Below are 23,167 nucleotides of genomic sequence, written 5' to 3' on the forward strand. Positions count from 1 at the left end.
GTACCTAAATCTTTTTCTAACTAAATCAAAACATTTATTGGGATACTTGCAGATACTGTTACCTCAAGTTTCTTTTCTAATGTTAAATATTTGACTGTTAAATGATGGGGCGAGTAAAACGACTCAGGATGGATCAAGAATGCAAACCTATAAAATGTGTTTGAGGATAAAGATAATACAGCTGTGCTTATTTGCAGGAAATGTGCTCAGACATGTAAAAAAAACTTTTTAATCAAGTACTTAATTGGTGCCTGAGGGTAAATTGATATGACAAATCAAGATTAAGTGAAAATGGAGCACAAGTAATAAAATATGAAATAACAATATATTGTGTGTTGAGGGGTGTATAGGGATTAATTGAACTAAGAGGGCCACGTAGGAAAAAAAGGAAAACCAACAGAACTGGCTCTATATGTAACACTGATAAAAGTCATCCACGCCTTTTGATAGATTTTGTGACTGATATTTTAAAGTTCCTTTTCACGCTTCCACCACTTAAGTGGTCATTTATTTAACCTTTATTTTTTACCAACATTATCCCACTGAGATTCAGAATCTTTTAAAGTTTCACATAAAGGAAGAAGCAAAAACTTAAGACAAACAACAAAATATTCATATAAAATAAAACAAGCAACTGACTTGAAACAATCAGCTAAATACATCAAGACAATGAATTTAGCATTATTCAGTGCTCAGATAGTCCTTAATCCTGTTCTTATCATTTTTCATACTTGAGAAATAATTGAGTTTAAAGTGCCTCTGTAACTCAGTCAAAGACAGATTGCAGTGCAGAATGATTCACTAACATAAGACAGTGAGGTGGATGGAAACTGCACCTTTGATTCTTCACCTGGGCTAACACCAACATTTGTTTACTACAGCACCAGGTACAGCCATCACTACCCATGAGCCTCTTGGGGCAGCAGACGTCCTGCTCTGGTTTGACTGTGGATCTCTTAATAGGATTAACTATTCGCAGTACAGGAGAAAGGCCGAGGAAGAAATGAGCCAAACACGGACAGGAACTTATTGTGAGAACATATTTGTGTTTTAGGCAGCAATGACAAATCTAATGCTGACTGTGAAGAGGATTTGAATAGTTTAATCTGGTTTTTACCTGAGTTAAACCCTTGGATTAGTCTTGTGAACACACGATGGACGCTCAGGTGAGTCAAATAATCTACCAACTGTCCTTCCTCTCTCCTGTCAAACACTTAGTATTTAATGATTCTGTCGGTCAGATGTAATGTTTCTGAACTTATTTCAGCCTGAAGCACAGACAAACAACCACTGTCCCTTCATCCTGCTGGACAGTGAGGACAGTGAAGATGGTAACAGCTATAAAATGTTTATTAACACATCCAGTAACCAGTATCATGGCTTTGATTTAAACTGGTTTATATCTTTACTAACAGAAACCAGCCAGGAGGAGCAGCCAGCCATAAACTGGAACGAGCTGTCCATCATAGAGCGTGTGGGCCTCAACAGGTGACAACCTGTGATATTTATCTGCCATACAGGCTGACATACTATATGTTGTTTATTACTTAACATGATTTAATTTTAGTCTTTATTAAGCTTTCAATCGTTTTGTTTTCTGACAGTGTGGAGATGTCAGAGAAAGATTTAGAGGTAAGGTCACTACTTCTCTTCCACCACAGATTACATGGATTTACATTTGATTAATAGTAATAACAGAAAAGTTATGTGTATTGATTTGTTTTAATATTCTCCTCAAATTGAAGTTGTATGCCTTCATTTCAACCTTAAAACATACAGACAAAACATGAACATCTGAAATGTATTTACAGTATGTGGATGTAATGAAAACCTGAGTGAAATAAATGATCACGTTGCTCTCAGACGGCCTTCTCTCAGATCGCCCTGGCCTTCCGCTGTGATCAGTACACCCTGAAGCAGAGGCTGCAGGCCGAGGAGCACGCACGCAACCTGGCTGAGGAGAACGTCCAGCTGGAGCTGACCAGAGGCAGGGAGACCCTGGAGGTGCAGTAAATGACCTGAAATGAGCCTTAATGACACCACCAGAGAGCAGGTTTACATGTGTGTGTGTGTGTGTGTTATAGACACTGAAAGGCCTGTGTCTGGACAGTAAGCGCAGTAAGATCCTGCAGAGGCTGGAGCTGTCTCTGGACATCCTCGGTGGAACCGTGGAGCGAATCTCCAACACGGCTGAAGTCCTCGGTGCTGTGCACCAGGTACACTGAAGCTCCTCTGCTAATGTCTGATTTTTGGATGGTTCTGTAGCGCTTAATGGTCCAGTGTGGAGGATTTAGTGGCATCTCTTGAGGTTGCAGGTAGCCAACAAATGAATATCCCTCACTTCACCTGCTGCTAAAAGAGTCAAAAGTTGTGAAAGACTTTGTTTGAGCTTTCTGGGTTACTGAAGAAACATGGTGGACTCTGTGGAAGAGGACCTGCTCCCTCTCTAGATATAAAAGGCTCATTCTAGGGTAACAAATACACATTTTTTTAGTTTCAGGTAATTATACGTGAATGAAAACATAATTCTAATCATTATACTGCCAATGAAGCCCCCTAAATCCTACACACTGGACCTTTAAGACTGGTATTTAACCTGTGGGTCAGGGCCCCAAAAAGGGCCAGAGTATAACGGAGGAGGTACAAAATTATTAGAGGGATAAAGAAAGAAAAAGAATATTTCTTCTTTCTTATCATAAAATAAATAGTTTTTCCGAATTGTCTTTAATTTGTGCTATCTCTTTGTGAAATACTGAATATTTTCAGCTCTCTGAGCCTAAAAATTCCTTTAAATTGAACAATCAGAAAAAAAAAAATCACTTATTTGGTTGAACTAATCACAACTCGTGTCCACACTTCTTAATTTAAAGGTGTTTTAAGTTAAGTCCCTCAGTAGGGAGCCTCTAGGGGCAATTAAGTTTATATTTATGACTTAATTATTGGTCATTAAAATAATATTAGATTAGCGTGAAAGCCTGCAGTGTACAATAAGCCACCAGGCAGAATTTAACATGTTGGTGCATCATTAAAGCCTAATAACCACATTATAAAACATTCTTTCACTCAAAAACTCAACTAGTGTACTTCATCAGGACCTATCCTCTTAAAACCAAGAAGAAAGGCACAAAATACAGAGATCTCTCATGTGAAATTATCAAAATAACCACTTTTGTGCTCACTTATGTAGTACCACATCACTCATAGTCAGATATTGATTTAGGAAAGTGAATAGCAATTAGGTTTTCAGGGTTTTAGACAAGTGTTTTTAGCTCTGGTGATCTCTCTCTCTTCCTATTTGTGCACTGCTGTCTTGATATTTGCAGATACAGAAATTATTTGTACATTCAAGCTATTTTCCTAATTCAAGCTGAGATCTTTTGTCAGTGTCCCTATAATAGATATACCAAACATACATGACGTACCCTTAGTGTTGCTCTATAAGATATAGATCATATAGAATCTAAGATGTTTTGCTCTTTGTGTCTTTGTTAGGAGGCTCGAGTGAGCCGGGCAGTCGAGCTCATGGTGGCTCATATGGACAATCTGACGAGACGACATGACAGAAACGTGGCAGAGCTGGAGGAGGCCAAGAAGGCGATCCAGCAGCAGAACCCCTGCAGGACCATCACTGACCCTAGAGCGTCTCCAGGTCTCTGACAGCATCCGTCTCATGTTGTTTGTCTTGTTCATGCACAATATTTTACTGACCGCTTGATCTGTTGTTGTAGATCCAGACGACAGTGACAACAGAAGGAGAAGCTATCAGCAGGTACGTAGATATTTAGCTTGTTTTACCATCTGAGTACAACTACCTTTTCATCACTTCAATCTGTAGTTTATTTGTGTTCTCTCACTTTTCTTTCATTAGAGCAACAGCCGTAGAAGAGTCAGCATATCAGTAATTACCAGTAACAGCCAGGTAAGTAGGTTTTGTTAGTGAACTCTCTCCTTTCTTTACAAATCGTATCATCCAGAAACACTGATGATTTTCTTTGTCTCTACAGGAGAAGATAATGCGACAGTTGAGGAAGCGAGCCAAGGAGGGAGGATCATCCAACAAGAAGTCTGGCCGCTCTCAATCAGCGAGCTCCGAGTCCAGCTGCTCTGCCATCAACAAGGACGACAGCTACACAGCAGATGACAGGTCAGCTTGAGACTCAAATTATCTGTGCCACGTGACCAACTAGTGTGCATCCCCTCATTTCCACTTTCTCTGTTTTTTCAGGCCACCGGATCCTGATGAAGCTCCGCCAGAAACTTCAGCTGCTCAGCCTCCTCCTGAACCCCCTCCCGTCCCCACCCCAGAGTGCCTCCCATCAAAAGAACTGGTCACCAGGAAGACACAAAACAAAAAGTACGGCTTGGAATCACTGCACATGGACAAATTAGCAGAAACAACACAAAAATCGATAGCCTGCAATAAACACCGAATAATACCAGTTCAAACCACTGCCTCAGACATCACCATCAGAGAACGGCTCCAGCTTGGTTAACTTTGCATTGATCCTGTTCTGGAAAAATGTAACTGTGTGTGTTTATGTGTCTTTGTTTCAGTTCCTCTCTGGATACTTTGCGACATAGGCACAAGGGCAAATCTGCCTTAACAAAGAAAAAAGCAGACAGGGATAAAAAGAGTACGAATGTTTACAGACGGCTCTCTGTGGGCACGTAAGTCAACATGTTTTTAAAAGTCTTTTGATGACTGGTGATTTTTTTCCCTGCACAAACACTGACTGGCTGTTCTTCTTGCAGACAGCGTCCTCTGGCTCACTGGCTGCACCGCTGTCGCTGGGCGCTCTTCTGCATGTACCTGTTTGCGCTCTTCTGTGTCGTGACACTGACTTACTTCTTGTTGGAAGCTTCATGATGGAGAATCTGTTTTCTGAATATACAGTTATCAAGATGTTGTATTGTGTGGACCGTCTGGAAAACTCTTTGTTTATAAATACAAAACATTTTGATTTACACTTCTGTTTGTGTTCTTTTGGCTCAGACAATACCTCAATGACAACAGTGGCACAAACTTAACTTTAACTGTATTTTTTTTATTATAAATATACAAAAAATATCAAAACTGATACAATCACTGGGTTAGTAACAAAGCACCATACTGCAGTGAAAACATTCATCAAACCACCGTTAAAGGCATCAGTGATTAATTATCAAGAGTTAATAGTAAATGTTAAGATTCAGCGTACTTCACATCAGACAGATGTTAAATTTTAACTATATATATTAAAAAGAGCAATACATTTTCAAAGGTGTATCAAAACTTTAGTAATAAGTCTCTATGTTGCAAGGGGAAAACTTTCAAGAATGCATAAATAGAGTATAATATTAAAAATTATATTAGGAATGGGCAAACTTATTTGAGAACTACTGTAGGTGAAGTTTGTGTGCAAAATGTGTGCCAGCCACAAGGAAATCATTTAAACCACAAGCTTGTTTTAAACTTCGTGATCCACTCGACACATTTATGAAATTGTATGAGGCTTAATTCACCTCAGAAATTTTAGAAACATCTTTTAGAAAACAATTTAAAATAAATAAAACTGGCATGCCACCTTACGTTAAGTTTAAATTAAAAGACGAGAGAGAAATGTGCTCGATAGGTCCACGTCTTCATGTCAACATATAATCTCACAGAGAGCCTTAATAAATACAGAGATAAATAAAAAGGAAGAACACACATCCTACTGAACACACTGCAGAGCAGCAGAAGTCTCAGCTACACCTGGCTCACGATTTCAGCATCCTCAGGAATGAACCACTGTACCGGAGTCCCGTCCGCAGCTCTCTGGAGAACCACATTACCCAAACCCTGTGAAAACAGACAGGAAATCAGTGATCACCTTATGCATTACAAGTACAAATATATTGAGGAGATTAGTTGATTGGTCCATCAAAGGAACTTTAATCTGCATTTTTTTTAACATTCGCTCAATTGCTTTAAAGCAATTTCAAGCGAAACAGAAAATTCTGCTTTCCAAAATGTGAAAATGTGTTGATTTTTTTATATAAGACATTTAAAGACGTCACTGGGACATTTTTCCATTGGTTTCTGATGTTTTTATAGATCAAACGATTAACAGAACAGACTATTAAAAGTAGAGTGGGCTTATTTTGCTGCTATATCATTGAACCGACCTGTTTAAATGGAGGCAGATGAGGTGAAGTGGGGCTCAGAGCGCTCTGCTGATCCACACAGCTCGGCCGTAACTTCTGCAGCTGGTTCCTCTGATGCCAGGACTTCAGCTCCTCCGACACGATCTCCCGGGGCATCAGCCTGATGGCGTGGTTCGGATACTCCTTCAGTGAGGGCGTTCGCACCAGCCTGGTGTAAGGCGGAGGAGGTTTTATGATTCTCATCGGCGACAATGCTCCCTCCTGCCACTGTCTTTGCTGAGGGCTGCGTGCCACAGGCGGGGAGGACACAAAGCACTTCCCCATGTCCAGGTCTTGAGGGGTGAGGGGGCCTTCTTCTGCCCTGACGTAGCCGAGGCTGGAATGAGACTGGCTGGTGTTCTTGTGTGAGCTGGAGATGCTGGAGAGCCCTTTCTTTTGTGCTCCAAAGTGGAATCCATAAGGCGGCGGGCAGAGCTTTGGGATCTCAGTGGGTCCATCCCTGCCAGGAGAGCTGACGTAGGAGGAGGAGGAGGAGGAGTGCTCAGAGCTGCTGTCCTCAGAGCTAGACTGGTAGGGGCGCAGCAGGGAGCACTCTGGAGAACGCACCAGGAAGTCAGCTGCGCAGCACCGCTGGGGCAGCCTGGCTCGCCCTCGATTGTTCTCAGAGCTGAGGCGCTCTTTGTCAGCAGATGGCTTACTTTTGGGAAGTCTGAGGAGAAATTGAATGTAAAATGATATCAGACATGTTGCTATGCTCTCTGCAAATTAGTGTACTAATGTATCTGACTTCTCAGTGTACCTGAAGGACTGGGAGTACTGTCGGCGCACGTGCAGCTCAGGGGTGGAGGGAGCGCTGGTGGAGTGGTTGTGACGCAGGGCTGAGTTCTTGATAAACTGAGAGATAGGAATCCTGCAGCTCTCTGTAGACACTTGGGTTCCTGCTGGACTGCTGCACAGGAAAACAACAGAAAGACTGATGTGAGAAATGCAAGACATCTACAATGGTGGTGGGTCTCAACATTTTTCCCTTAACCCATTTTCAATCAGAGTAAACTGACAACTCATTCATATCTAATACCTGACAATAACAGTACAGAAGACCTGATAAACTGTACAAGTAGCCTGTATAGTGAAAGCAATTACTGCAAGTGGTTTGTGTAAATGAGTGATTTGGAAACATTTTGTCTTCTTGGTCTTCCTTATCCTGTTAGATTTTTTTAAAGTTTATATCTTACATAAGAAATCTGTACTTTGTGAATATCAATTTATTACATTTTCTTGACAAATATGAAGGAAACCCAGTGAAGCAGTGTATTCAAAAGGTCCAGATTCGTACCTGGACCTGCTGCTGCAGGCAGACTGAGGTTTAGTGGCCTTCTGATAAGGCTGATCCAGACTGGACTCTTTCCATGGAGAGTTCTGGATGGGGGAGCGCTCGAACTCCACACTGAGCTGGCTTGATGACTGCGGGGATGACTGCAGGGTCTTGGCTGACAGCTGGAGGGGGTCTGAGTAGGAGGTGCCCAACACTGGAGGAGAGAGAGGGCTGGGAGAGTCCACATCTGTGGAAAAACAGCAAGTATGAAGCAGGACTGTCAGATTATGCTTTTGTTTTGTGATAAAAGTAATGATAATCTTCAACGCTTATATGTATAATTGTATTCCCTACTCACCATCATCCAAGGCCACCACATCAGACAGGGAGCTGTCATCAGACATGTTCAGATCTGTATACAGAAAAAGAACATTCAGTGTGTGTTCATGAGTGCAATGCACAGTTTGTCCTGAAGAGGGCAGTGGTGTATCTCACCTTTGTTTTGTCTCTTTGAGATGCTGATGCATGGTGAGTTGCACTCGCTCTTGATCCTGTGCTGGACCACGGCGACCTGCAGATCCTTCACTTTCTTCTCCTCCCTCTTGCACTGCTGCAGCCGGCTCTTCTTCTGTGGTTTACTGAGGTGGCCCTCCAGGGAGAGTTTGCGGGCCGCCTCATAAATCTGCCGCTGAAGAGCCAATTCAGTTTCCAGTGCCTGCAACTCTGGATCCTACAATGAAGTCAAATTCTTAGTTTTAGCTGATGAATAATAGTCTCTTTAGCTATCTTTTCTCAAGACACTCCATATTGATGGCGTCCCGTACCTGTTCATTCATATGGATCAGACCTTCGTCCAGCTTGAAGGCAGCCCCAATTCTCCTTCTGACTCGGGGTGGCTTCTCATCGGGCATCAGAGGATAGTCTGAGGGCAGTTTACCAGTCAGCTCCTTTGAATTAAAAATAAAAGTGTTGATTACAAAAATAGGCGAACCAAATGCAATTATAACTTCTCATTTAAAACTATTACAGACTTTGTTTTAACTACTCAAAGCACAAATTAATGTCTTGGTAGTGTGTACATCATGTTGGAGTTACTTACTGCCTCCCTGATGCAGAGCTTTCTGAGCTCCAGCAGGCAGAGCTCCAGTCGCTCCTCCAGAGACTGGTGCTTCAACTTCAGGGCTCTGGTGTGGGTGGTCAGGTCCTTCACCGGGGACGTGGGGCTGTCTGGACCTGCAGTGAACACACATGGGATCAGATCAGGCTATCCTCATCAGCAACTGTCTCAGCAATAGAAATAAATATACTATTCGCTATTTCTACTGTATATGATGTGCTGTCTTATAGTATTGTCAAAATATCAATATTCTATACCACTTTAAATACCACAGGGAAAACACTGAGGGAATAACATAAGAATTGTATGAAAAGATAAATATAACATGACAATGAGATACAACTTTTCTTTTCTTGGTTATTAAAAGCATCAGACTGTAGGAAACATTAAATATCACACTTTTTTTTAGAAATATTCATTAATTTCTCTTTAGATCAGGCCTTTAAAAGTCATGTGTGTCAACTAGCTGTTGGAGAGAAGAGGGAGTACAGCTGGTACTGGTGTTTCGATACGTCAGAATCGATATGTATTGATTAGGCTTACTACAACACATCATTTTCAGCACAACTGCTGGTGCTTTAAAGTATTGTGTACAGTTCAATTCTTTCTTCTGTACTCATGTTGAGCTGCAACAATTAGTTGATTAATCGGTTTGAAAAAGTCCAAATTTTCTAATTCCTGCTACTTAAATGTGAATATTTTCTGTTTTTTTACTCCTTGACTCCCTTTGACAGTTAACTGAATATCTTTGGGCTGTGGACAAAACAAGACATTTGAGGATGTCATCTTGGTCTTTTCCGAAATAATTTTCACCCTTTTCTGACTTTTAATAGACTAAACCACGATAATAATCAACAGATGAAACGACAATGAAACTTTTGCTCACATTTGTTCTTGTTAGTACTGAAGCTGTTGTATTGTTTTTTCTCCTGCCTGCATGGTGTGACATAATGTGGGCTGACACCAACACTAAGTGTCTGTAATTTCTGGACTATGTCTGTGTGTTTTAATTGTGCATATTGTTTTTTGTGTTGACACTGTGAATCAAATTCCCTTTTGGATAATAAAATAATGAAAATTAACATCTGCTTTTGCATCTGCAAACAGATGTATTGCTATTTGTTTTTTGTTTATGAATGTTAAAGGTGACCATGTGAGATGCAACTTTTTCTTTTGCTTGCTTTCTTCACATCAGTAATATTGTTATGTTTTGTACTGATCATGTTTTCCTAAGATATATGTCTTTTGGAAATCATATGCTGTATTTTAGCATTTTGTCACGATGATTTCTCACCAGAGTGCAAGATAATCCCACTGTCAGTGTCACTGATCTCCTCTTTGCTCTCGATGGCCGTCATCTTCACGATATGCTCTGGAGTTTTTAGAAATACCTGTTGAAATAAGCAGATATTAGTAAAAATTAAATTGAGCACTTATAAGAATAGACATTCTCCTGCTGTTTTCCTCCCACAGGGCTTCATTCATGCTGCTCCTGCTGCTTTACTTAACAAAAGTGAATGACTGGCGAGTGTCCTTTCACACACTTATCCATGCAGCTCTCCATCTCCTCCTCCTCCCCCTCCTCCTCCCTCCCATGCTCACTCACAAAAGAGGCAGACCCCCACGGTTGACTCGGCACATGTGCGGGGGTTAATCCAAATCGTGGTGCCATGGTGACGGGGCACGGTGCGGCTGGCTAGGGGAGCGTGTCGCCATGAGGCGTGTCAGAGGGCGTTTAAAGAGCCCAGACCCCGAAAAAGAAAGCAGATGGCAGCAGGAATTACCCCACTCATGGACTGCACCTGTTCCCCCTGCGCACCCCTCCCTCAGCTCCTATTCAACCAGTGTCCAGAAAACCCTCTAGGGGCTTTGAAGTGGAAGAATGTCTCAATGCTGGGCTTGTCCACGCAGCATCAGATCACTCCTGTGCAATGCTGCCCATTTCACTAACGCACTTTCACAAACAGGCGAGCACAATGCGTGTTTATGGCCCTGCTCTGCTCCATTGTTGCTCTCCACCAAACGTCTGACTGACAATAAACAAAAAACGAGAATGGGAGAGGAACGACAGGCAAGAAGAGGAAAACAATGACAACAACAAATTGGAGATAACATTTAGAGATAAGTCAAGGCTTTTAAAACCTGGCCAGGAGGTCTGACTGCACTGTTTTTGTGAAATCATCTCAGGACTAGACAGAGGGTACTTTTTGGGTTAATCAGTTTATTATGGATCTCACATGTCAGTCACCACCTCAACCTTTCCCCTAAAAATGGCTTCAGATCACAAGAAACAGCATTACAGGCTCCAACATGATTAAAGGACATCATAAGCCAGCCTCGCTTCAAAGCCACACATTCATAAAATGATGTGTATAAACCTGACGACTCCTAGAGCAGTCTATGTGTTAATATCATGTAAACAAAGCTGAAATGAGAAGTAAATGATGTCAAGGTTTGTTTTACCATTACAAGGCTTAGATGCAGGACTGTCTAAGCTGAATTAATCTAAAATCAATGAGCATGAAAATTAACTGAAGTTAGTTTCCCAGATTTAATGGTTGTAGTTGGTCCCCAGTGGACTTCTTTGGCGGGTTTTGTCTCAAAGCTTTTAAGGTGTTGTCTATTTATTATCAACCCTAGCTTATTGCTAACTTCTTGTATACAGATATGGTCGTAATGATGGTCCAAAATGATGTGAAAACAGGCATGAGACAATATGAAGATTTCATGTCATGATTATCTCGTCATCCAGCATAACTGTGATTCGCCATATTAAACCGAATCATAAAAATATTCTTAAAACTTAAAATAAAAAATAAAATTGTACTCAAACAATCTGGGATCCCTTTAAACCTACATTTTGTCAGGAAACACGTCTTTTTTAGTGAAAAACAATCTTAAAAAGTAATCATAAAGTCTGCACAAATAGAGGATAAATAAATGGTAGTAACCTTATCTCCCTGTCCTTTTTTTATAATCTGTAGCATTTACACACCTCCGATTTAATTTGTTTTGTGGGGCATATAATGTGCAAGCCATGGTGAAAGGTTTAGGCAATTCAAATAAATCAGGAAACCAATATAAGACTGTACATTAGCGATTTTTTAATTAAAAAAGGTAACATTTTCTTGCAGGAGGAGCCCCAAACCGGTTCTGTTTTCCACAAACCTAGGAAAACACTGAATGATGTGTTATTCATCAGGAATAAAAGTGATATGAAAACAGACACCACATGAGTGAATGTATTGCTAAATCTGCTGTGTATAATCCTCAACTCTTGTCTCATTCTCTGTGTTTGGAGATTGGTATCAGGCCTTTTCCTGCAGGGACCAGGAAGACACAGAGCCCGAGCTCCTCTAACAGGATATTATTGTGTATCCCACAGGCCTGACCCATTCACCACAGCAACTCATGTGAACTGATGCAGCTACGGGCAGCCGGTAGCACAATGAGGCACAGGCAGCTTGAGTCAGTAAAACAACACTGCAACAAAGGCCCTGTATCCACCAACCGGCCTCAATAATCTACTGTGGGTGCAATATCTGCTGACGACTCGCTTCGGGGCCTGAGCAGCGTCATTGGGCCAATATTGAGACAAGGCTGAGCTCAGTGCTGAGTTTTTAAATGTGCAAGGTCGGGGCCCCGCTGTACTCTCAGACGCAGCAATCTAAAAGACGTCAACAGGAATCCAGCCTGGTAATCAGAGACAGGCAGGGTAATGTGGGATTTACCCACTTACACCCCATAACTCTCTGAAGACTTTCACAAGAGTCTGTGGTCGGAGGTCTAGGCTGAGTGAGTGGGTGGGTGGGTGAGTTTGGGTAGAACAGCAGATCTCGCTAGACGCTGCAGCTTATTGCCAAGACACTGATGCCATTTGTCATAGCTTTCATAAAAACCTGGAGTCGTGGGAGTGTTGAAAGTATACTGTGAGACGGAGCCAGGATACTTTTCTTGATCGTGTTTAACAGGAATAGCAGTCCATTTCCTGCAGCTGCTGATAGCAGTCTCCACCCAGCAGACTTGATTGATGCAGTCATAACATCTTAATTGCAGCATGTGTGTGATCAACGTTAAGGACGACTATCTAGGAACGTGTCAGGGATGGGAGATGACCATCCCGCCCATCCTCACTGCTCACCAGACCATGACAGCGTAACATCTACGGAAGTGGGTGTTTATGGCAAGAGATCATGATGTGGATTCACTGTCTCCCAGACTTCCCCCACCACCCTTTCCCATGAGCCCTTGGAGCTGCGATCTCCTGGAATGCCGCCACCACCGCCGTGCTCATTACCACTGTGGTCGGCCCTGGAATTACCGATGAGGACCAGCCTCGCCGAGGAAACAGTGAGGGATGCCTGGAACCAGACCGAGGCCTGTTCGAACCCTGTAATTAAGATTCTCCACTGAATGCTGATACTATGGAAGAAACCAAACGACTTTACAGCATGCCTTATTTCAGAGTCTGATGAAAAGCCAAAATCCATTCAGCAAAACGGACCCACACTGTACACAATGTGGGCTGCTGGAAGAAAAGTGCATCAATGTGGGGGAGCGGCAGGAGAAAAAAAATGAAGTGTTGTGTTACAGAGCGCGTCACTGGAGTCAGATCTTTGTCTTGAAGCAGTGCTGAGTGTGGAAACTCCACGGGCAGAAAGAGGCTGTGATAACAGTCTGTATCAAAGACTTAAACTCTGTCAGCCTCTTTCCTTTGTCAGATCAACACTGTGAAGTAGTGCAGGGGTCTTTTTTCTAGCAGAGACAATACAGGGGTAATAATCAGCCTGCTCTCAGTCACTGCAGGCCATATGCTGGCCAGACACAGCAGCCCTGTCACAGCGTAAACACAGAGGGCAAGAAGAGATGCTCCATTGTTCTGCAGAGGCTGATGGGCTGCCTGGGGATCATGACACCTTGTCCCTCTGAGTCATCATTTCTGAGGCCTATGAATGAACACTGATGGTCATCTCGGACAGGATGTGGTTACAGGTTTTCACCCACAAGTGCCCACCGTTCACAAAAGAGCCGGGGGGACTCCAGGGGCATAACAACATAGAGGTGTTGTGTTTAGCACCACAGCAGCACTGCATGTCTGTCAACATGTGGACTGTAGGTGATTGTTTGCTCTGCTGCCGCAGGCACAAACAACTACCACCGACCAGCACGGTGGGTGCCCCACATAAGCCCCAAAGTGGAGTTTGTCTGTGAAAGCAACCTGTTCATGAAGTAGAGGAGGTGATTGAACTGCACAGACTCAACACAGTGTTCCCACACATCTAATTTGTATTCATTACTCATAACTGCTTAGTCTGATAGATGAATAACTCTTTCTTTATTTTACATTATTTTATCCAACACTTTTGGAAGAAGAGCAATGGTGGAAGGAGTCAGACTTTACGAAATCTACTACTTAATTTACTAAACTAAAGTACAAATCGCAATACCACACCATGAAAATAATTACATAGGCAAAGATACAGTTGTATTATCAACAAAATGTACTTAAGTATCAAAAGCCAATGCAAAAATATTTTCTTTGTTTTACATATGGCTAAAGCTGTCAAATAAATGCAGTTAAGAAAAAAGTATAATATTTTCCTCTGAATTGAATTGGCATAGAAGTAACAGAAAAAATATAAATTACAAATAGTTAGTGAATGTACTTGTTACTTATTACAATGACGTGTTCTTTGGAAGTATTTCTATTTTAAGGGTTATTTACAGCCCAGATATCAAATTAATTCAAGCTAGCTGGTTAAGTTAACCGACTTAAAACAGCATCTCTCGCCTCACACTTCACCCTAGCTAAATACTAGGTATACCAACACTGCCGCTCCGTCCATATCTCATGTTTTCCATTTATATTATGTTGTTAATCTACGGAAAATATTGCGTACTCACGTTATAGTGTTATTTGTGCTCCTCTACAGCATCCTCCCTGCACCAGCAGGAGTTGTTCAGACTTTCTCTGGTCAGATGTGAAAGTAACGCTTGGGACATCTGTTTCAGTCAACTCCACTCTCTCCATGAAGGGGGAGAAGATGAATTGCTTTGTGCTTAAGTATTTCTTTACTTATCAATTCCTTGTTATGTTTACCTCAAACTAGTGCTTGTCTTATTATATCTGAATAGAAATAGGTTTTTGCTAAAGTAAGCGTTTTCACAGGGAAATATTTTTTTGTGTGCCGGAGATCCCCCCTGACTCGTTCCGAATGGTTTGGCCCGACGCTGCTGACTTTCCAGACACGCTCTACGTATTGACACAGCACGCGACTCACTGAGGGGGCTTTTAATTTGAGAAGACGCACAAAAGGAGAATGGCCCGAGGGAGAGACACTAGTTTTGGTAAAGCCCAGGACAGCTGGTGAGTAAAGTAAGGTAAAATAAAGTGGTGGTGAGCACAAGAACACACTCAGGTCTGCCTTCCGCCATGATGATGAGCCACCCCAGAATACATAAAACATAATTATATGGCCTACAGACAGATGTTGTAGTTGGAGCATACACACGAATAAGATTTATCACAACTGCACTATTTTATCTAGAATATATTATTTTGTGGTGTTTAATTTCTTTATTCCCTTTATACTCTATTCTTGTATCATGTGTAGTTTAATAATATGTACATTTGCTCATATATATATATATATATATATATATATATATATATATATGGCTAATCAAGTCTTTTACCTAGAGGTACATTATGTATTATTTTACTTTAGTTGAAAATATTAAACAATTATCAACAGAAAGTAAAGAAATAACAGTTTTGGTGTTAAGACATTGATGTTTTATGTTGAAGGGATATCTACTGAGGCTAGCATGCTAACCACCTAGCCCTGGCCTGTCCAGGTCCAAAGCTCCTGTGTTAGCATTGTAAACACTAACACGCACCCCCTGCCCCCATCTCACAATCCGGACTGCTAGCTGCATGGCTAACCAAGCTAACCAAACTAACTAGCTAATGGTAGCTCCCCTTAGCAGCAATAAGCGGGTACTCTGGAGATATGCTGCCCTCCATTTTGTTGTTGTTGTTTTTTTTTTTTGTTTGAATTCGACAGGTTGTAATTTTTTACATTGCACCTTAAAACTGCAGCTGTTTGTTATGAAGTATAATATTTGCCTCTAAATTGTAGAAGTATAAAATAACAGGAAATGGAAATACTCAAGTACATCAAAATTGTATTTAAATACAGCACTTGAGTAAATGTACTTAATTACTTTTCACCACTGTGCTTTGGAATTCAGAGAGAAATATACTTTTACTCCATTTACTTGACAGCCATTTTTAACAAGCTACTTGGCAGATTAAGATTTCAAAGATCTTTTTTGAGCACTGAAAATGTTATATGCAGTTACACAGTAAACTACCCAACAGTGTATCAAGAAGTTTGAATAAGCACCACCTTGACCAGCAACAACATCAAATCTTGCTCACATGTGAATGTAAAAGTCTTAATTAAGGAGTTGTTACACTGACTGATTGATAATTAAAGTACGATTTGCTGGTTATACTTACTTAAGTAAAAAAATCTAGAGCTACTTCTTTTACCACTGTTTCTTTGTAGCACTATGTGTATAAGACGTGATGCTGAAATGATCTAAATATACTTCTGAAATAACAAACAGGCTACTTTTGTTTGTCTACAGCCGGTGGCTTCCCTGACTCTCCCAAATGTCTCCAGTGCTTTAACCAGGCCCTTGGGTATTCCTAGCCTTTACATCCTGAAAAGCCTCCTCCAGATGGCCTGTGCTTTCTCCTCTCATCCCGTGATGGAATGAAAAGATCAGCTAATTAAACAAAGTCCCCCATATCCATTTGAATGAACCACGAGAGTCCTCGGGGAGCAGAGCAGCATGCAAATCAATCCCCAGTGCTTTTGAATCGTGTCCAACAACACAACACATCTCTGCAAACCATAACGCCTTTATTTCCACAGCACACTGACTCACTAAAAATCAAAAGTCATGACAGTGACGGATAAACAAACAAACAAATGTGTAACACGGGGGCTATTTCTATAGATACAAAACAGTTTTGTTGAGAAATATCTTAGTTAAGAATCGCATCATGGTCTTATAGAAAGTAGAGATTTAGACAATGTGGCCCTTCCAACAAACAAACAATAACACAGTCTCCTTTAACTGAGGAAGAAGCATGAGGAGTAATTATGAAAAAAAAGGAAAAAAAAGAATAATGACAATAAAAAACATAAAAAATATCCACCCTCTCAGTCCTTATTAATACAAATTAAGCACTTTATCTTCCTCATCAGAACCAGAGCTGTGACAAAGTTTAAGACGACATTTCTAAGGGTTAGGGTTAATTATGTGTTTCCTGATTCTGTGATATTTGTTTATATGTAGCTCAGCAGACAGTTAACATAAAGATTGGGCCACTATGGTGAGATGCTGCAGGGGCTGATGGGAGCCTCGGGGCCTCACTGCTCAGACACCTGTGTTCGCCTCAGGTTGTCCTTCACACGGACAAACTCTGGGATCTTCTGCTGATTCTCTCGCTGTCGGATCTCCTCCTGCTCATACTGGAAAAACAAATGGACAAGTCAGTGTACGTATATAATATTATATTATCAGGGTTTTGTACAAAGTCTGGAAAGTTTGGAAAATGTTTTTGACAGTTTTTAACGGTTTATGGTCAGTGTCTATATCTGATCAATAAATGTAGTGAAGTATTTAGCATAATATTTCCATCTGGAAAGTACTTAAGAATAATCAATTCATTATTTCAGTATTTTTGAAGCAAAAATGATTAATCATGAAAATAATCAGCAGATTAATAATAAAAAATAAAGAAATAATGGTATTAATACCTTAATCCACAGAGACTTGTGCTAACACTAACAACAACGGCTGTGTGTTTTTCGTTTTTTAAAAATTTAACAATATCTTTGTAAATTGTCTCTAAGATGACAGTTACTTCGTTACTTTATGTTTCTCTGACCTCTTCCAGCTTCTGCTGCCTCTTGCGAAGCTCCGTCTCCAGATCTGAGGGCCCACGTCGTGCCATCTCCTCCTCCTTGTGCAGCTCCAGTCTGCGCTGCTCCAACACTCGCGTCAGCTCTGGCTTCTCCTCCAGCAGCAGGCCCCTGCGTGGTCAGTCACAGCCACACTCACAACACACAGTCCACTCTGCCCTAGTCTGATTCAAATGTCAGTGTGTGACCTGCTGTACCGTTTATGGCTGAGCAGCAGCTCCCGGTGCAGGTTCTGGTAAGTCGGCGTCTCCACCGAGGAACCGTTCAGTCTCCTGGGCTGAGTGATCTCGTCACCACTGAAGTCTGCTGTGGATTGACGGGACAGGGTTGGGTGGCCAACAGAGGTTTCTGAGGATCACGAAACAACTCATATCACCATCTGTAACTCCTCAGATCTGATCAATTCAAAGATCCAATCTTTTAACAGATTAATGGAAAAGACACTGAACTAAAGTCTCTGTTTTATATGTTGTTAAGGTGTAATATCAGTCACAAGATAATTAGATCATTTTACTATTGTGAATTTTAAGGGAATTTGAATCAGAATTTGAAAATATATTAAAAACAACTCTTTGTTGTTCATTGGCTTTTATTGAGATGTCATGGAACCAGTCAATCAAGATCAATCAATCAATTATTCAAATAGATTGATTGGCCTATGATCAAATAGATTAAGCAATCTAATATTTGATTAAAAGATCAACGATTGACTGATTGACTTAATTGATCAATTAGATAAAGAAATATTGAATTAGTAACACTTGAGTGATTCTTTACAATCAATAAGATATTCTAATCTAGTTTCATCAACTTAAATACCTTTTTTGTGATGTCCATATCCTGTTTTCTGTCATTTGAAATGTTTGAAAGAAGAAAAAAGAAAAGAGACACCCTGTTAGTAGTTTGACAAATAGATTATAAGCAGAGACAAACCAGTTAACACTGATGTGCCAAATCTTGTTTATCAAAACAACTTCTTTATTTTGATCTCCACCTGATTGAAGGAGGGTATAATTAGACTGTGTAGGAGCTGAAGGGGACAGTGCCCGCTGTGCTGCTTAAGCAGGTGAGCATTGTTTACTTGGAGCACGAAGGGGACGTTACGTATGCCTGCCTGTTGATGTAGACGGTGAGAGTCTTTGGGAAAACATGACAAAAGTTCTAACAGCAATTAAACAAGCAAATTATGTAAATATCTGCTCATAACACAACAACACGGGGTGAAAACTTGACATCAGCATGACATCCTACTTTAACACAATGCAACAGATACCTCTGCCACTCCCAGTGAAACCAGATAACCAGGAGGGAATGATCGTATTGAGCAAGTAACAGATGGCAGATGCTGAAGTCAAGCGAGCTGATAGCAGCATATTTTGTATCTAAAGTGCCCTACAGCTGAACATAAGATCCCTGCGCTCTCCTCCTGAGATGACGAGAGCTCAGAAGTGTATTTGGGGTTGTGCCTTTTACTGTTCCTGTCACTAACATAAGCCTCCAAATCCTGTCCCTCCCCGGACGCCTACAGAGAGGCTGAACTGAGAGATAATTGATTGTTACAGTCAGAGCCTGCAGGGCAGAATCACCACTTCTGACCTCTTAACTCCTGCTTCTCTCTAGAACACTGAAGTATATTATCACAAGTAGAAAATGGAAGTACTAAAGTAAAATACTTCATAATTGTACGTAAAGGTCTACTATGTGGGTTTGTAAAAGTAATTCAAATTCAGAAAAATAACATGTATAATATCAAAAAAGTTCAAATTAAACAAAATTAAAAAATATTGATTAGATATTTTGCAATAACTGAATAAACAAGCTGTCCGTAGAGGAAATAAGGTCCCCAGAACGCTGTTTGAAGCTAGAAATATGGCTACTTAGAAGGGTCCTGCAAATATAAACAAAGTAAAACAGTTTTAAATTGTTTGATGAATTTGATGACAGTTTCTTAGTTCAGTTTATTCAGTCGAGAAAATCAATAAATGAAGATTTTTCTTTTCTCATTAAGATTTCTGCCCCCAAAAGGCATAGTGCACCTTTCAGTACAGTACTTGCCTAAATGTACTTAGTTAACTTCCACACCTGAGAACTAGAGCTGCAACGATTAGTCTATTAATTCATTAATAAAAAGAATATTAATTATGAATATTTTTATATGAAATAAAATTTAAACAATTACTTGTTTTTCAAATGATGGTGATGAGTCACATGTTTATATCTGCACTACATATGTGCCTACTGTAACTGTTTTGTATATCACTTCTACAGTAATTAGACATGGATCTTGTTTCAGTACTTCAGTAACTGCTGAATAATTTGAGAATTAATGGAGCATATCTGTGAAAATAAATAGCAACAAGACTCTCATGAGTATAAATAAACACACTCAATGTATCTTCTGTTTGATAGCTTCCAATATGGATAACAACCATGGTTGACTACACACACTGCTCAGTAACTAAAGCAGTTTCGTGACGTTGCTTGGCATCTGATTCAATAATCTTGATCATCCTGATCTGCAACAACAGTGTGTGATTGTTTTCAATGATCTACATAATATGAAGAGGGGTATAAAGCTTATTGGACGGATAGAATTCAAAATAAACTAAATAAACCTGACTGTAAACTCACTGAGGCTACTGACAGCCTGACTCAAGTCAACTAACCCTCTGACAGATGGCCTCCAGACCAGTAGTTGACCTCTCACTCACCAGACAGGAGTAAACATTTAAGAAAATAACTCACTTTTCTTGCAGTTGACCCCTCCATGGCCTGATGGTTTTGGTCCAGTAACAGTCTTCCTGTTTTAGTCCATTGTTGAAAAGAATCACACCTCCTCACATAATCGGTCTATGCACTCTTTCTTTGCTGCTTCCAGGTTCACCATATTGCTTCTGATGACGGATCCTAAGACTCTACGCAGTGCCACCTAGCAGCAGTCAATAGTGGTAGTAGACACTGAAATCTTATTAAGCCATTCAAGATTACCTCACAACCCCCACAGGGCACAGGAGGCTAGATAAGTTAATTACCGTCGACGCAAATGCGGCTTAAAACCAACCTGGCACGGCACTAGTACCAATCAACTCCTCTATTACTGTAATACTAACAGAAACGACAAAAGCTTTCAGGCAAACCAACACACTTTTACTCAGTGTTCATTGGTTCTTAGTGCTTTGAGACATACAGATCAAGTATAACAAATAATTGCAGGATATGGTATTCTGCTTCTCCACATTTGAACTCATTAAGTAGTTGTTTACACAGAGGTGGAATTAGATTAAACTGTGCACAGTTTTATCAAACTGTGTTTCTCTCAGGTCACTCTGACTTTGCAATAGACAGCCTTGGTTTCTCTATATGGTTTCTGAGCTGCACTGTGTGTTTGTATCACTACAGCTTAAAATGATGTAGAACAAGCTTTGTGTATGTATTTGTATGCTTTCTTTATTTGTATAATTATTTAATTTAGTAATACAGAATGCAGCGAGGCAAAGTGTGTCCAGCTGAAGCAAATTTCCAGCTACTTTCACTGGTCAGGCCTTTAACGATATAAACACATTAAAAACTGTATTGAAAACTTCAAACTTCTACAGTATTTTTTAAAATAATGTGTGTGGTTTATTTGCCTTTTACACAAAAACATCACTGGTTTAGTTCTAAGTTCTAAGTTCTACATTAATCAAATTGATGATTATAAATGTATATTTATTTATGTATTTTTTAATTTATTTATCACTGAAGTGAATTTTGAATCTGTTCTGTTTTTCTTGAATCAGTTCTAGGGAAACAGACATATATATGTATATTATTAGGGCTAAGGTACTGAGACCAGTAATTAAGTATTTTCCAGTCTTTTACAATGCAGTCATGCCTTGTTTATTTGTCTGTTTTCTTTCATTAAAAACATTATGTGAAATCCATCTTTGGCATGAACTGTGCAGGCAAATTAATTAATATCGTTATTCCTTCAGTTATATTACGTCATGAAGGCCTACTTTTGTATTAATATATATATATATATTCATCAAAAGTCTGAATTTAATTCAACAATTATCTAGTAAAAGAGAAAGAAGGGAAGGTCTATTCCGTCAATGGCCACATGAGGTCACTGTACAACTAATTTCTGCTTCCAATGTCCCATGATTCCATGCGGCTCCTCGCTATATAAGCGACCCGGAAGTACTTTGTTCTTCATAGTTTGAAAGGCTTGTGTGAATGGTGAGCGTGTGTGTGAGTGTTTGGAGACTGCTTGTGAGACTGCTTGTGAGAGTGGAAGTGTTGTGTCTGCGTGTGTGAGTGCGTTTCTCTATAAAAACCTACACACTGATCTTATTTGATCTGGTCTGAGTTCGGCTCTGCTCTCACCGGAGATGATAGGAAACCCGCTCGCGAGCCTCAGTGGCAATGTGCGGATGATTTTAACCTCCAGGGCCTCCACGCTTTAAGTTGTGGTCAGAGGTGATGAATTGATCAGATATACTAGTTCTGGTGGGTTTGGGTTCATCTCAAGCCTCACAATGGACAATGAGTATAGAGGCGATTCTGATCTAACCACAACCGAAAAGCAAGCAGAAGGCCTGGACGGAGCTTTTTAAACTTTGCGACCGTTTAGAAACGCTCGCCCCTCACGAGACACAACATGTCGTCTTAATGTTTCTATTTCGCTTGAGTTGTCTAAAGGCTTTCCAAGTAACTGAGTTTACGCTTTTAAAGTGGTTTCAGAGCTAAAATGCTGTCGACTAAGATTATTTATCGTAAGAAAAGTGCGTCAATCATTCTACCACAGGCCTACAGTGCGGTGGTTAAACTCTGTGTTTTCGATCCAACTGATCTTGTTTCTGTTTGCTCTCCAAAGGGTCTTCTTTGATGGCAGCGGTTTGAAAACAAGCTCGTTATCATTAAAGTATCACAGACATTAGATTCAAGTATTCATTGTACAAAAAGTTGCAAGCTCGTTGTTTCAAAGGTTAGGTTCACATGTTGGCATGTCTGTTTTTAAAACAACACATACCCCTAAATATTATTGGGTAGGTGCTGTAATTTTACCTCGTTTCGATGGTTTTAAAGTGATATCCCTTAAGCGTTTTTTTTTTTAATGTAGGCATCAGAGATGGAGGACAATAGCTGGAATGATTTTGTGTAAAAGTGCATTAAGTTCAGCCATAACGAAGATGCTTCAGTCCTAAGTCAAACAAATTCACTGTGCATTTCAAATTCCCTCTTTGTATTACTATCCTTTTGCTGCAGCCCAAAAAGAGAGCACTGTGGAAACAAGGAGGATATTTGCATGCACTAAACAAAGCTGAACAAGATCCCTATGTGACTTTGGTTACTGAGGCCTCATTAGCTTCAGCTAAACCTTAAAGTGCAGATTTGCATATAACAAGAACTGTAGATATTGTCCCACATCTCCTTCATGTGAAAATCTTTAGGAAGGACTTGCATGGTCATTATGACCCATACATCTTTTAATAACTGAATTTAAACTTGGAATGTAACAAAACTAATTTACCCAGCGGCAGACTTTCCTACACAGAACCTTAGTCATCCCACTCTAACTCTTTTTTCCCCAATAAAAGGGAACATAATGTATAGACTCATGTG

The 23,167-nt window shown here is 40.4% G+C and overlaps 3 protein-coding genes across 3 annotated transcripts; 1 reads left to right on the forward strand and 2 right to left on the reverse strand.

The window, feature by feature from the left end:
- The first annotated feature begins 936 nt into the window (after positions 1-936).
- On the forward strand, positions 937-4,967 carry LOC311265289 (uncharacterized protein). Its single transcript, XM_084366777.1, has 13 exons — positions 937-1,166; positions 1,268-1,331; positions 1,416-1,488; positions 1,605-1,632; positions 1,864-2,004; positions 2,085-2,216; positions 3,493-3,649; positions 3,729-3,769; positions 3,869-3,919; positions 4,005-4,144; positions 4,226-4,354; positions 4,555-4,668; positions 4,753-4,967. The coding sequence occupies exons 1-13, from the start codon at positions 1,155-1,157 to the stop codon at positions 4,865-4,867; spliced, it is 1,197 nt and encodes a 398-aa protein (XP_084222903.1). The 5' UTR covers positions 937-1,154; the 3' UTR covers positions 4,868-4,967.
- Positions 4,968-5,094: 127 nt separating this feature from the next.
- On the reverse strand, positions 5,095-14,531 carry inavaa (innate immunity activator a). Its single transcript, XM_084366115.1, has 10 exons — positions 14,463-14,531; positions 9,853-9,949; positions 8,541-8,674; positions 8,266-8,388; positions 7,937-8,171; positions 7,800-7,853; positions 7,463-7,688; positions 6,926-7,075; positions 6,148-6,835; positions 5,095-5,821 (listed from the first exon to the last, which is right to left on the reverse strand). Exons 2-10 carry the CDS (start codon positions 9,914-9,916, stop codon positions 5,729-5,731), a joined length of 1,767 nt encoding a protein of 588 aa, XP_084222241.1. The 5' UTR covers positions 9,917-9,949; positions 14,463-14,531; the 3' UTR covers positions 5,095-5,728.
- Positions 14,532-16,324: 1,793 nt separating this feature from the next.
- LOC311265027 (protein FAM107B) lies at positions 16,325-20,336 on the reverse strand. The gene is made up of 5 exons (XM_084366308.1): positions 20,306-20,336; positions 18,380-18,407; positions 17,758-17,908; positions 17,527-17,671; positions 16,325-17,107 (listed from the first exon to the last, which is right to left on the reverse strand). The coding sequence occupies exons 1-5, from the start codon at positions 20,327-20,329 to the stop codon at positions 17,006-17,008; spliced, it is 450 nt and encodes a 149-aa protein (XP_084222434.1). The 5' UTR covers positions 20,330-20,336; the 3' UTR covers positions 16,325-17,005.
- Positions 20,337-23,167: the final 2,831 nt, after the last annotated feature.

Source organism: Pagrus pagrus (assembly GCF_965226575.1).
Source record: "Pagrus pagrus genome assembly, chromosome: 11".
Taxonomy (NCBI): domain Eukaryota; kingdom Metazoa; phylum Chordata; class Actinopteri; order Spariformes; family Sparidae; genus Pagrus; species Pagrus pagrus.

Excerpts from the sequence above, each read along its gene's own strand:
- LOC311265027 (XM_084366308.1), bottom strand. The coding sequence starts at position 20,329 with ATGGAGGGGTCAACTGCAAGAAAA. Across the intron at positions 18,408-20,305 it reads AGGGGTCAACTGCAAGAAAA|AAAACAGGATATGGACATCA; the intron begins GTGAGTTATTTT and ends TTCAAATGACAG. Across the intron at positions 17,672-17,757 it reads CTGCTGCTCAGCCATAAACG|GGGCCTGCTGCTGGAGGAGA; the intron begins GTACAGCAGGTC and ends CTGACCACGCAG.
- inavaa (XM_084366115.1), bottom strand. The coding sequence starts at position 9,916 with ATGACGGCCATCGAGAGCAAAGAGGAGATCAGTGACACTGACAGTGGG. Across the intron at positions 8,172-8,265 it reads TGATCCATATGAATGAACAG|GATCCAGAGTTGCAGGCACT; the intron begins GTACGGGACGCC and ends ACTTCATTGTAG. Across the intron at positions 7,854-7,936 it reads CTCAAAGAGACAAAACAAAG|ATCTGAACATGTCTGATGAC; the intron begins GTGAGATACACC and ends TTCTGTATACAG.
- LOC311265289 (XM_084366777.1), top strand. Across the intron at positions 1,489-1,604 it reads GAGCGTGTGGGCCTCAACAG|TGTGGAGATGTCAGAGAAAG; the intron begins GTGACAACCTGT and ends GTTTTCTGACAG. Across the intron at positions 4,145-4,225 it reads AGCTACACAGCAGATGACAG|GCCACCGGATCCTGATGAAG; the intron begins GTCAGCTTGAGA and ends CTGTTTTTTCAG.